This window comes from Drosophila serrata, unplaced genomic scaffold, assembly GCF_035046125.1.
Source record: "Drosophila serrata isolate PLE 108 unplaced genomic scaffold, ASM3504612v1 contig_334, whole genome shotgun sequence".
Classification (NCBI taxonomy): Eukaryota; Metazoa; Arthropoda; class Insecta; order Diptera; family Drosophilidae; genus Drosophila; species Drosophila serrata.
Genome location: NW_028257232.1, coordinates 1,934,740 through 1,953,101, shown reverse-complemented (window position 1 = coordinate 1,953,101; position 18,362 = coordinate 1,934,740). Strand labels below are relative to the sequence as shown.

The 18,362-nt window shown below is 42.1% G+C and overlaps 2 protein-coding genes across 10 annotated transcripts in view; one reads left to right on the top strand and one right to left on the bottom strand.

Annotated features, from left to right (window-relative positions):
- Window positions 1–4,741, top strand: part of fdl (beta acetylhexosaminidase fused lobes) — a 20,966-nt gene extending 16,225 nt beyond the window's left edge. For all 6 annotated transcript variants that reach the window (XM_086837870.1, XM_086837871.1, XM_020947595.2 and 3 more), the window contains 5 exons: window positions 1,422–1,604; window positions 1,675–2,186; window positions 2,249–2,984; window positions 3,045–3,363; window positions 3,430–4,741. In XM_086837870.1, coding sequence (XP_086693996.1) covers window positions 1,441–1,604; window positions 1,675–2,186; window positions 2,249–2,984; window positions 3,045–3,363; window positions 3,430–3,684 — 1,986 coding nt within the window. In that variant the 5' untranslated portion in view covers window positions 1,422–1,440 and the 3' untranslated portion in view covers window positions 3,685–4,741. The remainder of the gene's footprint in view (window positions 1–1,421; window positions 1,605–1,674; window positions 2,187–2,248; window positions 2,985–3,044; window positions 3,364–3,429) is intronic.
- On the bottom strand, window positions 4,180–18,362 carry Dh44-R2 (Diuretic hormone 44 receptor 2). 4 transcript variants are annotated; one of them, XM_020947598.2, is made up of 12 exons: window positions 17,727–18,362; window positions 9,538–9,891; window positions 7,144–7,261; window positions 6,882–7,083; window positions 6,722–6,818; window positions 6,555–6,648; window positions 6,338–6,498; window positions 6,170–6,280; window positions 5,922–6,107; window positions 5,737–5,861; window positions 5,456–5,506; window positions 4,180–5,240 (listed from the first exon to the last, which is right to left on the bottom strand). In XM_020947598.2, the coding sequence occupies exons 2-12, from the start codon at window positions 9,763–9,765 to the stop codon at window positions 5,198–5,200; spliced, it is 1,416 nt and encodes a 471-aa protein (XP_020803257.2). In that variant the 5' UTR covers window positions 9,766–9,891; window positions 17,727–18,362; the 3' UTR covers window positions 4,180–5,197. The 4 variants fall into 4 exon arrangements, with proteins under 4 accessions (XP_020803257.2, XP_086694003.1, XP_020803256.2 ...); XM_086837877.1 differs by having other exon boundaries at window positions 4,180–4,986; window positions 17,727–18,147; XM_020947597.2 differs by lacking the exon at window positions 5,456–5,506 and having other exon boundaries at window positions 4,180–4,986; window positions 17,727–18,147.

Below are 18,362 nucleotides of genomic sequence, written 5' to 3'. Positions count from 1 at the left end.
GCGTTAGTTAACCTCCTCCTCCTCCGGTTGCCGGTGGCAACACTGAAGAGTTGTAAAGGAGAATTCACCTCTGTGTTGCATGACCTGCGAAAGTATTTCATATTTCCACATGAAGCGTAATGAAAATTTTAAGGTCTCGCTGCTCGTCTCACCCAAGCCCAGCTTCGATTGTCGGAGTCGCACGGCACGCAAAGGTTGCACTGCATTTACAGGTGTGTTCCCCTCACACACACATTCAGACTGGAAGTCACGATACCTGGCACCTGGTACCATTCTTCATTGGTGGCAAGGTCTCGCCCTCGTCCTCGTTCTTTGCTCTCCGTTCCTCTATGCAAAAGTTTAAAAGAGCCCGCCCTAAAAATATATACATAACATAGGTATAAAAATCATATTTGGGTTTGTGGGTCCTCGGTTCTCCACTCATTTGTTAAGTAATTTGATTTGAAATCGATAAGGAAGCAGCATAAAGCGTTAAATTATAGGTTTTATTATAAACCTGATATGGGTAGGAGGGTTAAGTTGAAAGAAAGCGGTTTAGGGGTTGACACGCAGGTTAAAATCGGGTTAAATACATCAGAGACTGTGGGGAAGAAAGTGTTTACTTGGGGTTTAGTTTTCCACATACCAATCCATCCGTTTCCAATCTTGTACCCTTAGTATATATATTTTAAAACTCTTTAACAGTTATAGAATATACATATATGTGGATTTTTACTTTCCTAGTTCCCTACTTTTAAGTTTTTCTGCAAACTTGTCTTCGATTTTTCAGTATGTTGCCCCAGCCAGGCGCCACCCCGAGACCCCAATTCCCTTGCGTGCTTCCCAAGGTGGGGTGGCATGGTGTGCCATGTGTGCGTGTATGCGTGTAGATGGTGTTATTGGGAGGGCGGAGGCAGTCGCGGTCGCGGAGAACAAACAATTGCCACTAAATGGCATGTGGCGGTAGCCCCAACTCCTCGCGTTTGGGTTTCCTTTGATTTTATCGCTCGTCAAGCCCAAGTCGCGAGCATTGATTAAAGTTCGATGTGTCCTCTGTGGCAGAGCGGGCAAAGTAAGGCGGACCGAAGGAAGGGCCTCTGTGACACGACCTGCTATTGTGCATTATTGCTCAACTGTCTCAGTTCTTTGAACCAGAGAGATGATGATGTCAACGGTTGGGACGAAGGAGCTAAGCCTGGGGGAAATCTGGTTCGAGGAACCAAGGGTTATTTGTAATTACACCATCACTATAATTAATAAGGATAGTGTTCTAAGAATTGTACGTAGTGAAGAGTTCAATCTACAATATTCTTAATTACAGGTCTTGTGTTTTGTTTATAGAAAGTTATTCTGGCCTGATGATCCCAAGCTTGAAGCTGGCCTTCCTTTACTCTGAAACCGATTATTAATGCCATGCCTTTTATTCCCTTCGCTTCTTCCAGCCTACGTTATCTCTATAAGATGTCCCTGGCCGTTTCGCTGCGCCGAGCTCTCTTGGCGCTGCTCTCCGGCGCCATCTTCATCCTGACGGTGCTCTATTGGAATCAGGGAGCCACCAAGACCCAGGCCTATAGTGAGGCGCTGGAACGTCCGCACAGCCACCGCGATGGCAGTGCCTTTCCCATGTGAGTGTGTCAAAGTGCCTATCAGGCTGCCGAAATCGAAGGTCTAATTCTTCTTCATCATTTCGGGCAGACCCGTCGAGAAGTCCTGGACGTACAAGTGCGAGAGTGACCGATGCCTGCGGGTAAGCCATCACGGCAAGTCCGGCAAGCGGGTCTCGTTCATCAGCTGCTCGATGACGTGCGGTGACATCAACATCTGGCCCCATCCCACCCATAAGTTCTTGCTCAGCTCGCACACGCACAGCTTCTCCGTGGAGGATGTGCAGTTGCAGGTGGACACGTCGCACCGGGAGGTACGCAAACAGCTGCAGTTGGCCTTTGACTGGTTCCTGAAGGACTTGCGGCAAATCCAGCGGCTGGACTACGCTGGCAGTGCTTCAGAGGCAGCGGTTAGTGAGTCTGCTTCCAAACTTAGGCGTCATGTGGACTCTGAGAGCCCAGCAGCCACGTTGTTTGGCGCCACATTCGGTGTGAAACAGGCTGGGGATCTGGCCAGTGTGCAGGTCAAGATCAGTGTGCACAAGTCGGGAGATGTTAACTTTAGTTTGGACAACGATGAAAGTTACCAGCTATCTTCCAACAGTAAGTAACTTTTGATTCTGGAGAATCTATAACAGCATCTGACCAACCTTTTTCTTAAACAGCCGATGGTCATCGCCTGCTGGTGGAGATCACAGCCAACTCTTACTTCGGAGCCCGTCATGGCCTGTCCACGCTGCAGCAGCTGATCTGGTTCGACGACGAGGATCGCCTGCTGCACACCTACTCCAACAGCAAGGTAAAGGATGCGCCCAAGTTCCGCTATCGCGGCCTGATGCTGGACACCTCGAGGCACTTCTTCTCGGTAGAGGCCATCAAGCGAACGATTGTGGCCATGGGCCTGTCCAAGCTAAATCGCTTCCACTGGCATCTGACGGATGCGCAAAGTTTCCCCTACATCTCACGTCACTATCCCGAGCTGGCTGAGCATGGTGCCTATTCCGAAAGTGAAACCTACACCGAGCAGGATGTGCGCGAGGTGGCAGAATTTGCAAAGATCTATGGCGTTCAGGTGATCCCAGAAATCGATGCTCCGGCCCATGCCGGCAATGGCTGGGATTGGGGACCGAAGCGCGGCATGGGCGAGCTGGCCATGTGCATTAACCAGCAACCATGGAGCTTTTACTGCGGCGAACCTCCGTGCGGTCAGCTTAATCCAAAAAACAACCACACCTACCTCATACTGCAGCGCCTCTACGAGGAACTGCTGCAGCAGACGGGGCCCACGGACCTCTTCCATCTAGGCGGCGACGAGGTGAATCTCGACTGCTGGGCGCAGTACTTCAATGACACGGATCTGCGCGGTCTGTGGTGCGATTTCATGCTTCAGGCGATGGCCAAGTGAGTGAGACTGTGATCTTTGGTCCTTTTGATTTGAATTAATATTCACCCGCCCGATAGACTGAAGCTGGCCAACAATGGGGTGGCGCCCAAGTATGTGGCCGTTTGGTCCAGCGCCTTGACCAACACCAAGTGTCTTCCGCACAGTCAATTCGCCGTGCAGGTGTGGGGCGGCAGCACCTGGCAGGAGAACTACGATCTGCTGGACAACGGCTACAATGTGATCTTCTCGCATGTGGATGCCTGGTACTTGGACTGCGGCTTCGGCAGTTGGCGGGCCACCGGAGATGCTGCCTGTGCTCCGTACCGGACCTGGCAGAATGTCTACAAACATAGGCCGTGGGAGCGGATGCGTTTGGACATGAAGCACAGGAAGCAGGTGAGCTTTTCTCAGAATAAAAATGAAGTATATAACTTTTATTAATAATGCTTCATCTGTGATTAGGTGCTGGGTGGCGAAGCGTGCATGTGGACGGAGCAGGTGGACGAGAACCAGCTGGACAATCGGCTGTGGCCACGCTCGGCTGCCTTGGCTGAGCGTCTGTGGACGGATCCCAGCGATGATCATGATATCGATGTAGTGCCGTCGGATGTGTTCCGCCGAATCTCATTGTTCCGCAATCGCCTCGTCGAGCTGGGCATACGGGCGGAGGCACTGTTCCCCAAATATTGCGCCCAGAATCCCGGCGAATGCATTTGATATTACCTCTAAGAAGTGAAAGTAATCTCCGAACCCGAAATCCAACCAATCCCAACCCCTCCCGAAATGTGCGTTAGTTAGTTGATAGTCCAATTGTTATTTTATACGGATACCTAGGCTTCGGAGCAGGCGACGAGGACTGTTTGAAATGGTTTCTGGCATAAACCATGACTCGAATTTCGTTTACATAGATCAAACTAAACAAGAAAAACACAAAAAAAACAAAAACATACACTAACTCACTCACTCACCCATAACTAGTACAATTCATCGCGAATTATAGCGCACATGGCAGACATGACCTAGTGTAGGGAACCAAGTCGAGGTTGATGGAATGCAGGTGACGACTTCGAACATTAGCGTTCATAGTTCATAGATTTAGTTGTAGATTTCATACGCATCCAATTCAGACATAGGCTTACGATATATATATATACATTAATACATAGTATTTAGGAGGATCAACCACAATTAAGAAAAAACGCAACCTTTTGATTTAATTTGAACAAAAAAAGCTTTATTCGCAGAACATTTATTATTAAGACATACGATCTTTTTCCGCATATTTTACCTGTGTTTTTTTTACTTTATTTCGCGTTGCCTTAAGTTATATAGTATACATTTAATTACATTTTCAGTGATATAAACAATGTGACCTTAAGAATCAGAAAGTAAAACGAGAAAACTGCTAAAAATGAGTAAAACTTAGAATTAGACATTTACAATTAATCGTTACGACAAGTTTTTGCACGCATTGGCACACCCAACTAACACACAAACTCGATGACTAGTAAATTAGTAGCTAATCTAGAATGTACACTGAACTAAAAAAGGGGGGTATTCACAGTTTGTTTTCCTTTCGATGATTCGATGATTCTACCTTTGGAATGTTTGGATGAAAGCCCTATGTTAGCCACTTGTTTTCGTACTTAAGATCTTACTATAAGATATATCAAAAGCAAAAAGAAACCGAAAATCATGAACCTACATAAGTTTAACAACAATTTCTGCTGTAACTCCAAGTCACTCTTGAAAATAAACTACAAGTCCAGTCTAATCCGTTTCCTCTTTGGGGTTGAATCTAATGAATCTAATGTATTTAAGGTATATTCATGGAGGAATAACTGAGTAAATTTAAATTATAGGAACTGAACACTTTGTAGCCACAAATTAAAATGCAAGTAATACTATAAACTCAGGGTTACCTAAACAAAATCGGTGATGTCGATGCTGTGGTAGCGTTGCAAGGATCCCAGCCGCGTGTGTGGCGATGGTCGCAGACAGATGACACACTCCTCCGTGCTGAAAATCAAGGATAATTAGTCACAGGAAGCAGAACACAAGGGCGGATCATTTATAAAAAATATAATACTTTAATCTGAGCTCTTAAAGTGTAAACTATAGCATGCAAAAAATACTTATGGCCAAAAGTAGAAATATGTAATAATATATAGTATGTGGGGGGGAAATCTCTGTGTCGTATACAATAATTGTGTGTGCTGTGTGGTGGTGTTCATTCATAGTGTCCGGTGGGTACAGGACTTGTTGATGTCAGTCTACAAGAAAGAGGATAAACAGAACGAAAGAGAACCCAGGTGAGAAACGAAATAAAAAGAGGTGTCCTCGTAGACAGGCATGCAGATAAGTCAAGTATTGATAAGGATATAAACTACAGCAGGTGTTAGTAAGCGACACGAGTGCAATTTAGCTCTGGGGATTAGTGTCTAGAGTAAGAGGGGAAAGCATATACATGAGCATTGCGTATACGCACCGGAGACTTTCGGTTCGCGATCTCAGCGAGTAGTCTTTGGAGGCGCGATGCCTGAAATGGAAATTAAGTGGTTAAGTGACAACAACGACGACAACGACCACGGTAACAAATACTACATAGCAGCCAAGAAGCCACACCAACAAACTAATGCAAGTACTTAGTGTAAAGCCGATTTATATGGTACTATATATCAAGAGTAAACAGAACAACACCGATGTGTTAATATGCCAAATAAGTCCGGTCTCTGAGCCTGGACTACTGGCTTAGGTTGCTTAGCCCACCTGCGGTTCTTGATCGAGCTGTTCCGATGGATATTCCTGTTCTCCCGCCACCTGGTAAACCGATGCCTCAGCGTCTGGCGAACCTCGGAGTTGAGAAAGCAGTAGAACAGAGCCACAAAGAAGCCCTAAGGTAAGGAGAAATATATATAGTGGCCACAGGTAATACAGGGGTTAATAGGTCAAACCTGCGTGCTGATGAGGAAGGCACGGATGGCCTCAAAGAGATTCCGACTGATCCCCTGCTCGGGGCCAGTGAGCACCAGCAAGTAGGTGATGCCAAAGAGAGGAATCAGTACCAGCAAGGCCTTGGAGGCCTTGTAATACTGCCGCGTTTCTAGGGTGTGGGCAGAGCGCAGTTTGGTGATCAGAACCTAGGGAAGAAGATATATATTTAAAGCAAATACAATATTAAATAATTAAATAACGAACTTACCCACATAATGCGTATGAGAAATACTAAGTTAACCAGCAGAGCCAGCGAGGCAGGACCCTTGAATATCCAGTCAATATGAGATTCACGCATCCAGGTGCACTCGATGTCCAGCTTTTGTAATAATTATATTATTATTAATGTTAATTATATCTATATATGCAATTTTACCCCATTGAAATGCTCATTTTCGAGATGCGGGGCAAAGGTTTTGGCTATGGACCAAACCAAAATGCATAAAGCTGGAGAGCCCCAGCCTATCAGGGCGTATATAATAAAGCTAATGTTATCACTGGAGAACGTTTGCACCACCAACGTGTACAGATAGAGACCTATGAAATTCGGGGATATAAATAAATGTATGGTATCCAGACTTTGGACTTCTTACCCTCTACAAACATCCAGAAGAAGTTGGTTAGATAAAAGTATTGAAACATGATGACCAGCGTAATGCAGCCAGCCTGACTAGACTCGGTGGTTATCTGTTCAAACATTGATTAAAATTATTAATAAAAATTAAATTAAATTCAAATTTATGAAGGTAACTTAACCCACCACTTGCAGGAACAATGTGAGTATCCACAACAGAGCTGAGGTGATGTAGGTGAGGAATAGATTTGCATGAATCGTGTTACGCAGACAGCGCAAATCTCTAATAAAATATTTACAATATAATGTTATATAGAAATCATTCAAAATACATTTAGAAACTCACTTAAAACTGAGGAATATAATGAGAGCTACCACCAAGGTAGCAAAGCTTAGGAAATAACCGCAGGCATATATAATTGCCGGCAGATCGACGCTGGGCGAGAAGTCCGGCACAACGGGAATGGACCCAGAGTTCTGGTGGCAGCGATCATAGTCCGAATAGTGATCCCAGGTTCCATTCGGAAAGCAGAAGCGAGTGGCGTTTTCTAAGGGTGTAAAATTACTTGGTTGAGAACTAATTAATTCAAGGAGAAATCCGCACTCACCTGTGGTGTCGTAATGCACGCCCTTGAACTCCTCGAAGCAGGGCAAAATCGCCAAACTGCCGGCATTGGTTCGGGGCCAACACAGCACAGAATCGAAGGAACTGGGACATTGTAAAATCTGTAAAGGAAAACACAGCTATTAGATATAGATATATGTAGGTTGGAGGCCAAGGAATACATAGTTTCCCAAAAGGCTGAAATAAATAATTAAAGCCTTTTAATGATGCTGATGCTGCACGGCCATTAAGTTTCTCAATTTCTCTCTAAACGGAACCGACCTAACTCAACCCCATTAAACCAGATTGTACATCCGATTTATGCGTTCCAGCTGACCCCCGTATCTTTATGTCTTCATCTTCGGCTGGGCTTGTACTTTTATAGTTCTGACGCACTCGGATACATCTTTAATCAACTGAATTTCCAAAAATTCAAGAGTCAGGCAGAGAGGGAACCCGTATACATACAGATCACCCGCTGGCTGGCTATTTATTTATATATTTGCAGTGGCGATGAAATTGTTTATTTCGCACAGGCGTTTGGATATATGGAATATATAGTATATATAATATTAATGTTAAGTATACACGATCGGTCGGTGGGGTCTGAGCTTTCATTGATATTTTTTATTGGCCTTATCAGCTGGCATTGCACGCGGAGAATCGCCAACGAATTCCTTTCAATTCTTTTATTGTCTTCTCCGCTGATAACCTAAAGCTCTTGGCTGACAGCTAATGCGATCGGACTTAGCCACGCGACACGGCGAGATGTCAACGAATAAGCCAAACAATGTTGGGGGAACTCCGTTTCAATATTTGTCTTTGCTTTTTTGATTTTCAGTCATTTGTTAGCTTTAGTTTGGGGACTGAACGACCTTGAAACTGGTCCCCCACTGCCTGTCCCTTTGATCGTATTTATAAATTCGGGATAAACGATAGACAAAAATGGCAAAATGCAGCCTCAAGTGGGTTTCCTTGGCTTTTATTTTGTTTACAGCCAAGAGGAATACATAAATAAATATTTTCTGTTGCTGCTGCTACATTTTCCGGAAATAAAATTAGCCTAGAATATTTTCCCCAAAATTTATTCGAAAACCAGGCGCTGCTGCCTTGGTTTCCAATATTGTTCCCAAAATCGGAAAAGAGATTGACAGCCGGATGGATGGGAGGGAGGGAGGGCAATTATTCTTCCAGAAAGAAGATGGATCAATTAGCACCAACGATTAATTGGAAAATTTCATTCAAAAGGCCGAGAAAAATAAATTGCTTCTTCAAAACAATGGGTAATTAAAAAATATTTATAGGTTGGCTGTTGTCTTTGGCAAGTGTTGTTATGATTGGCTTCCGAAAAAATGTTGATTGAATGTGATGAATTGATAGAGAGAACTTGCTTTATTTATTCTTTTTTTTAGAATTTATTTATAGCCAAGTACAATGTTTATTATTTTCAGACATTTTAAATATTGTTGCAGCGAAGTCTTGAAACGGAAAATTGCAGGATATTATAATTTCAGTCAGTAGCTTGCAAAGCAGTGAAGGAGTCACTTCCGACCCTATAAATCATATATATTCTTGATCAGCATCAACAGGCGAATCTTTCTGAGCATGAAGGAAAGATTATAAATTTTTGCTACTTTTTTTCAATATTGAGGAAGGTGTTAAAATTGTCAAAAATTAAAAAAAAAAATTAATTTCAAGCTGAGTATGCAGATTTATTAATCTAATAAAAACTAACTTAGGGCTGCTTTCCGAATTGAAATTATTTTATTTTTGCCTTAGTTATAATATTTGAAAAAGTGTGATTTACCAATTAAATATTATCATTTAAAATTGTTTGAATTGTTTTTGTTTAGATATCAGGTTCTTAAAGAATGTTCAATTTATTGATGTTTGTATATCAATGTAGTTCTAACTCTCAAACGTGTGTTAATAATAATATAATCCAAATATCCCAAGCTTCCATTGACCCTTGCTTTAATTGCTTTATTTCTTAATTCCAGCATTAGAAAAATTATTAAATTAATAACACCCCGGATTGCCTTTTCTACAGATAAATCAATTAGGTGACTTATTGATCCATATACAGCTTATAATTAAGTACATCAAACGGTTTAGTGTGGCGTAAAATTGCCGAGTTCCTGGATTGGCTAACAAACAACTACCTCACTATCCGCTGGCTCTAATTAGTTTTTACATATAAACTTGGCTTAATAGAGGAACTGGGACTGGGACTGGGACTGGGACTGGGACTGGGACTGGGACTGGGACTGGGACTGGGACTGGGACTGGGACTGTCTAGGAATTTATGTGCTGTGTGGTCCCTATGGGAAACTAAACCATCCTCTTCGGAGGAATGTATATGTAACACATATAAAAGGGAGCACCAAGGGCAACTCACCCGGTTGCCACCGGCTGCCGCCGCTTGGAGTTCCTCCAGCTCCTGCTGCTGCTGGCACTGCTGCGTGCGGTTGACGAGGGGCGCCCCACTGTGCGGCTGCTGGGCGCCAATTAGGGCGCTGGCTCGCTGCAGCATGTCCAGCGAGAAGTTGGCTATGACGTTGGCCAAATCCTCCCGCGAGGCGTCATCCAGGCTATCCACCAGTGCCCGCAAGTCGTCGTCAGCCATGTGGCGTGGCTCCTCCTCTGCGATGAGCGATGTGTTGCAATATAGCGATGGAGGACCTGTCAGCGAGGCGTCTCCGCTCCTGGCACTTTCTCTCTCTCCGCCGGACGATGCGCAATTAAATGGAATCTGGACAAATAAAGCGCCAGCGTGGGTGCAAGAAATAAAAAAATAAAAGGGAAACGTTCTTCATATCTTCGTTTATCAGATAAAGTAAAGAGTGGAGAATCTTGGCCACCACCGAAAAGTATCACAGATGCCGAGAGCCAAGAGCCGAGAGCCAAGAACCCTGAACCCAAAGAGCAGCATCCACTCCAGATATGCTATATATAATATATACACTTGGAGAAATTAAAAGCCTCCGCTCTATTTGCTTGCTGATTAAATATTTTGGTAGCCATGACTCAACAGAACGCAAGGGTGCCTCTTCGCTGATTGAGGGAAATATATAAATAAATATATATACTAGATCACTAAACACTCTCCATTTCTGCGCGGAAAACTTTCTGGGATGTGGAATGAAGGTGTTTTCGTCTTTTACCATATACAAATTATAATAAAAATCTGTTCAAATACGGCATGAGCCACTCACGTGACCCTGGGTGGGTGAGTGAGTCTGCTTTATGGTGGGAGTGGCAGTGGGCTCAGATTAAAGGTAGATAGATAACCCACAGCACAATCTTTATGGACAGCCGAGAGTGGCAGGGAGGTGGGTGGTGGGTGGTGGGTGGTGACGACCTGGAACGAGGTGAAGCTCTCTCTTTCAATGGCGGCAAATACCCAGTAATTGAACGCTTTGCGCTCCAGACCGTCTGTCAATATAATTTGGGGGCGAACGCGAAACCCGATCAATTACACAGAGTCGTCGTCATCGACAACCCCATTAGATCCCCATTGGCTGCCATAACTCTAGATAATGTTTAATCATATTTAAGTTGTAAGCTGTTGTCGTAGATTGCAGGGCATAGAAGCACAGAGATAACCTTTTCGATTCACACGAGTAAAAACGAGTTTTGAAAAAGCTATTTAATGGGTCTTGATATAAAGACGATAATTTGACAATGTTTACACCGCTGATTATTTAGCCAATTAGCTGACAATTTTAATTACATTATTACAAGGAAAGGAAATATTAAGAATTTTAAGTATTATTCGGATACGAATGTGTGTATTAAGTATTTAAATTAAAAAATATAAGAAACGAAGCTAACTTTGGGAAGCAAAAGTCAAAAGCCATAAAATTTGGAATGGGTATCGAAAAACAATCATAACTAAGCCAAAAATGCATTAATTTCAATTCGGAAAGCTTTTCTAAGCTAGTTTTTATTAGGTTAACAAATCTGCATACTGGGTTTAACAATTTAAAAAATTCAATTTTTCGTCAATTTTTGACAATTTTTACGATTTAACTCCTTAAAAAATGTCGAAAATTTTGAAAAAAATAGATTCTTGCCGGAGATGGCTAGATCGATTCGGCTGTTCATCCTGGTCAAGAATATATATGATTTATAGGGTCGGAAATGACTCCTTCACTGTCTTACAAGCTCCTAACTGATATTAGAATACCATTTTTTGAGTCGATATTTATCAATATTTTTGTATGACAATTTTTACAACAAACTGATTCTTAAAAAACTCATAACTCCGCCAAAATAGCACTAATTTTAATTCGAAAAGCAGTCCTATGTTAGTTTTTATTAGATTAATAAATCTGCATACTCAGTTTAAAATTAAAATTTTTGTCAATTTTTGACAATTTTAACGACCGAACCCCTTAAAAAATTTCGAAAATTTTGAAAAAAATAGATTCTTGCCGGAGATGACTAGATCGATTCGGCTGTTCATCCTGGTCAAGAATATATATGATTTAAAGGGTCGAAAATGACTCCTTCGCTGTTTTAAACCCTTCTGACTAGAAATGGAATACCCATGAGATATAGCATTAATATTTGTAGGCATTTATAGGAATAGTTCAATCAATTAGTATTTTAAGTGTTGATAGAGACTAATATTGATAATATAGATAACCCCATAAGAAAAACCAAAGCAATCTCGTGCACTAAATCCTTAACAAAGCCTGTCATTATTAATTTATGACATCTTGTTTTTCACGAATGCAAATACCTTCAGTCTCTTTTGAATTAAAATCTTTGTTTGCCACGAATTTCAAAGGATGCGTTAATTACACCATGTACTCCTCCTCATTACACCATATATTCCTCATAGTCATATGTAAAATCAGCAGTCACGCACAATCATTACGTTGCAACAATTAAGATACAAAAGGTCGCCGGAATAAGAGTAATTAAACTAGGACGAAGGCCGTAACTTTATCTGTTTATTGTGGGAGGTGGGCGGTGGACTGTGACAGATGTGTAAGCCAAAGGCAAGTACATAGTACGTTTTCACCTGGCGACGGCGGTGTGTACCTGCTCAATGGAGCCCAGCCAGCCAGGCAGCCAGTCAGCCACACACAGTGATTAAAACAAAGAGTGTCAAGTTATTTATTAATGAACAAATACCATGGCAGCGAGCTGCTCCACGGGTCGCCGACTCATCCCATCCCCTCCCCTCTCATCTCATCTCATCTCATCTCACATCTCATCGCGCAGCGTCGCACGCACTAAGCTGGAAGGAGATGGAGATGGACCAGGAGGAGCTTTGTCAATGTCAAGTTGAGGGAGATAACGTGGCATATGGCGGCTATGGACCATGGATAATGTCATGGCTTCTGGCTCGACAAGTGTTTCGGTATGCAGGTGGGCCATCTTGCATTGCTTGCCCACCTCTCTCGCTAATTATGGTCTATAAATAGGCCACAACCACTTTGATCTCTGGCCAGGGCCAGAGTGCCAGGTACCAGGTGCACTTGCACCACCTTGCCAGCAGAGGAATCTGACTAAACAATTTCGGGTAGGTGCTCGGCTTTTCTCTTCTGCCTGGAATTCTTAGAGACTCTTCTCTCTTAGGTAATTTTAATATATAAAAACATTTAATTAAGGTATAAAGAATACATTTAAAAAAGGCAAAGATTATTAATTATGGTGAATAAGTCTATTCAGACACAATAATAAAGTTAAAAATAGATAAGTAAATCAAGTTTTTGGTGCGTGAAATAATTCAATTAAATCGAAATCAGATCCTGCAAGTCCCTCATTTAACTCGCATCCCTCCCTGTTGTTATTTCAACTCCCACCGACCGACCGACCGACCGACCGACCTACTACCCTACCCTCTGCTCCCTGCGGCGTGCAAATATTTGCCTTCAATCCCGAAATGGCCAAACATCTGGGCCCAGAAGAAGTCGTCATGCCACAATCTTAAGCTCCCTCTCCACAACTCAAAGCACACGAAACACGATTTATTTATGGGCCTTAGCAAACAAGCGCATTATTTGGACGAGCGCGTGCTGCTGTTTATCACGGCCGACTATAATCATCATAATAATAATATTAATAATGGTAATTAGCATCCATGTCATTTGGAGCCAATGGAAAGGCGACTAATCTGGCCTCAAATGCGCCACAATTGGAAGCTGCCGCCGAAGTAAACATTTCAACCGTTTGACCAATGTAAATAAAAGCAGTCAGAGTCTGTGGCGGGTAAGTTGGTGCAACAGGGCGTATGCCTAATATTCGGTAGCCACCGCTTGGATGATTTATGGAGTGTCAAAACAAATGAAAATTAATTGGCAATCGGCATGTGTGCAACAGGGTAGGGGATGAGGAAGGGAAGGAAGGGGGTGGATGAGGAGAGAAGGCCAACGAAGACGGACATGCAATCAAAAACATGCGCATTGTTCCAGCCATCAAAGTCGGTCGATTAGTAATCTCCATGTTGTGTGGGAGCTCCACTATTTTCAATTGTCAATCGGAATGAAAGGCATTTAAATCGTGTACCTACATGATACTTTTTGATTAAAATTGTTTGCTTCATGAATGAGTAATAAAAGTGTGTAAGAGAGTGTGCTGTAAATTGTTTCCATTTCTTTGTAATATTAATTGCACCCATCACAGACATAAAGATTAACATGAATTCCAAATGAAATCACTGGAGAGTCCTGAAGAGAAATTAATTATTAAAATACTTAAAACGTTTATAGTATTTATTGAGCTATTGAATTATTAATAAAGGAATTATGGCACTGCAACAGTAATTAACAGACTAAATGTCTTTTATAAGAATGGTGTTATGACACTACAATATTTTAGCTCCTAGTTTTTTTTTCGGTAAGGTAGGTCGCGGTTATATATATTTATTTTCCAGCGATTTCCTCGAATTCAATTCGTTTAAATATGCAAATTGTGTCGTTGGAAATATATTTGGATTCCATGTAAAAACTAAAAACAAATTATATATTTCTTTGCCTTTTTCAGAAGCTACAATAGAATAAAGAGAAAAGTGATAAAGTGACCTTTATGATTTAATATCTCCTTTCTAAATATCAATATCTTTTTCCTCGTTCCTCGTTATCGCTAACATCAATTAAAAGACTTTAAGCCAATGCCATATGACAGTGACACACAGTCACAGTGCGTGATAAAAGGCACGTAAATGAAATGTGCAAAAACATACGAAAAAAATGGTAATAAAAATTATGGGCAAACAGGAAAGGAGGCAGTAGCATTTTATGAATGAACGAGCCCGGTCAGCGAAGCGTGTAGAAAAGTCAGAAGTCAGCGCCGTCAGCTGGCAGACAAATCAAATCGAAACGAATCGAATCGAATCGCATTGCAATGGCTATGGCGAATTAAATCGAACCGAATGGAATGGCAGACGCAGTCAGGCGCTATCATATCGTTATTTATGGTTTTGGCCGGCCGAAAGCAAATAAATAGATGGGTTCGAGCCTCGTCATCCGTCCCATCATCCTTATCCAGTCCCAGTCCCCCATTAATTCCGGGGACAGTAGAATAGTAAAACAGACAAATATACGGGCAAGAACGCCCACACGGACACGGGGAAAGTTTACAAATTAAAAGAAAATTGAATCGAAACCTAAAACACATACACCCAAGCAGAGCGAGTCCAGATCTGGGACCACGCGGCGTATGAGCAACTCGAAACGATATCAAGCATACGCCGCGTTGCCAGACGACTTCATTTCATATGCTCACTAATTTTATTGCCTTACAACGGCATAACAAATTCTCAAGATGCTTTGAACTCGCAGGCAGCTTTAGATTTGCGGCCGTGGCAGGGGGCTACCTGTAAAGTTGCCAAAAAAGCAGGAATAAACTTGAATAAAGTAAAAATAAAGCAAATATTTTCCTTTTCATTTGCAATTTTCATACAAGTTTCAGTGACTGAGGAGCTGCGGGCATTTTATTGCCGGTTGCAGGTTGGCTGGCGAACACGGGGGAGTGGGGACTAAGGCCAGGAGTCATGGCAATTCTCGTAATAATGCCACTCCCACCCACGAACAAGCTATACAGAGATACATAAACATGATGTAATTTTAAAATTTCATGAGTTCATGTAAAGTTTGTTTTATCTGCTTTATGACAGAGAAGACGAGCGAGTGTTGCCAGTGGCAGTGTTTCTCCATGCAGAAGGGGTGCCTCCTGCTCCGACATGAAGCTAGGTGGAACAGATGGAGCTAGACACCTGGACAGGTCGACAGCAGGCATCGTAGAGTGCAAACTATGAGGAGCAACAATCCATACATACTTATTAGAAAATTCAATTAGCTAACTGCGGGCTATTGCCATTTATCTTTGGTGCAAAAACACACACTTTGCATAAAGGGGAGCACTTGGAGAAAATTATTTGGAAACGGTGTTCATATAGATAACGTAAGTAGTCCTTTAGGAAAAGGATATTAACTGTATCATTTTGAATATTTAACACTATTCTTTCTATGAAAAAGAAAGTGTAATTAAATATGTTTAAAGATGTATGATGGAAATTTAATACTTTTTCAAGCCAATATTCAACGTTTATGATCAAGTACCTTGTTCTCCGTGTAAAAATCAAGTGTTAGTGCTCTCCACAATGACGAGAAAGACAGTCAGCATCTTGGTAAACACACAAAATGCATTTAGAGTAAGTACGAGTATTCAGATGGAGGAAAACCCTCTTCTCCGACCCACTTACACTCGAAAGCCATTTGCAAATTTTCAGCAAACACAAAGCCAGCAAACCACAAACCTACCGCCTGCCTCCCTTCCTTCCCTTTAAAATTTGCTCTTGTTTCGGCCTCCTTACAATCGAGTATAATTAAATTTAGGTATTTACTTAACAATTCATACTCGAGAGTCATAAACAATTTGCGACCCGAACTCCGTTTGTTTTTTATTCGCTGTTTGCTTTTCAGGAACCCGTGGTGGCCTAATGAATCGGAGAGGGGAGCTGAGAGCTGGGAAACTTGGAACTGGGGAATATGCATTATAAGTATATATACATATATATATATACATATATATATATAGATGTGTGGGGTGAATATTACAAATGTTTATCTTTGCTCAATAACAACAATACCGCTGGCGGTGGCCATGTGCAAAGGCGGGGGTGCAGATCTGAAATATGCATGAGATTTTACAGGGAACACAGAGCATTTTGCAATGCAATATAAGAGAGGGAACAAGAAGAGGAGCAGCCCATCCTGCCGGAAAGGAATTAATTACAAAATCCCATACTCTAAGGATGCAGGAAACAAAGAGGCAGAGGGAGAGAGCGGCAGATAGAGCGGTGTATATAGAGAGAAAAAAAGAGGCATCGGGAGCCAAACAGGACATGGGCATGGTGTCCCCAATCACCTCGAGGCACTACTCCTCCGCCCGTAAACGAGTCGTAAACATGCAAATGGAGCACAAACATTTGCATATATGAGATTAAATCAGGCAGAGGCGAAACTAGCAAGGAATCCATTCCCATACATTGAGCAAAATGTTTATAAATATTGTATTATAAATATTGAAATATTACTTTGCACACTAGCTAGTTCTGGAGTCTTGTCAATGGAACTATTTCTTAAATTTAGTCTCAAATTATGCATATTTTTGGATTAAATATATATTAATTTTCTGCACAAGTTTTCGGACTTCTGTTGTTAATGCGTAATGATTATTTATATAGTTTTATTTCTTTTATATAAAAATACCATTTTATTGACACTTTTTCATACTTTTTGATAAAACTATTTTTAGCTGTGCAAATCCATTGGATAAGGTCGTGAAATTAAAAGGACTCGATATGATTTCGTTTATGGGAAATAAAAGTTAATGATTTCTTTAGCAGAAGACATGGATGAAATGGTTATATGTACATATGTATGTGTTATGATATGATATCTAATAAAAGAAGATTTTCCACTGGTTAAAAGGCTGTAGCTCTGCTTAACGGTAGCTTTGTTTAACGACTCTATCTCGCATTTTTCATATATATTAAAAAAATAAATCTCTATTTTCTAAAGAATATGAAACCCAATAAAATTGTTTTAAAATGTGTTTAAAGATATATAGAATAAAATAGAATAGAAAAGGCATATTTAGAGTGTAAAAAGAACTAGGAAATTTCCTTCCTGTGCACCATATACTCCCTGCTCCCTCTCTCCCTACCACCCCTGGTTTCACCTCAGTAATTTGTTTTCGCCTCTTGTGAAGCTGGCAGCGGATAATCTGACGGCCATTGAGTCTAATCAGACGTTTATTCTTCAATTTAAAGTCTATTTGCGGACTTCACCATTGTTTGCTAATGGGAGCAAGCTGCTAAGTGATCATCGCCACTTGGTCATGGATGTGGATGTGCCAGTGCCCCGTGGCGCTCTATAAGATTTGCCCAAAAATGAGGAATGTTTTTCAGCTTCTGTATTTGCCGTATTTGTTATGGACTGAATGAGGACCGAAAGCGGGGAGATCTTGGCGAGAACACTACGTCGGATCGCCGTTGGGGGTCAGGGTCTCACGCTCCCGCAAAGTGTCGGCTAAATGCTGGAATTAGCGCCTCTCCTTAGCACTCACATGGGCTTTGCTGTTGCTTGTTGCTAATATTATTTTTCTTTTCTTGTCTTGAAGCTTTAAACGTTTATCGCCTTTTTATCATTATCATTTATTTGTTTGCATTACTTAACACACACGCACGCACGCTGGCGAGACACCCGATCGAGGAATGACACATTAAAGACTTTAATTTTAGACGAAAACAAGAATCACTTCCTAAAACACATCAAAAACGGAAAGGGGAAAATGCTAACGAAAGAGCAAACTAAGCCTGCGGCGCTTGCCTGCTGGATGGATGCCTGGGATACTGCGCGAGATTATCAGAGCATCTGCTGGATGGAGATTACAACTGGTGATAGCAATGAAGCGACGACGACGACGACGACGATGGCGGCGACACGCGTCCAATGGCGGCCAAAGACAGCGCCAAACTGCGGCCAACGGGGCGTATGAAAACGAGAGCTTTGCGGAAAAGCACACGAACACACGGAACACCGAACGCCGAGCACCTCTCACGGACGCAGGATACAACACCAGTTGAAGTCGCCGCCAGCGGCAACAAGTTGGAGGTGGAAAGAGCTTTGCTAGCAGCGTGTCAGTGTGGGAGAGCGGAAAGCTCTCCAAGAGACCGGCGTTTTGCTCGGTTCGAGTAAGAGT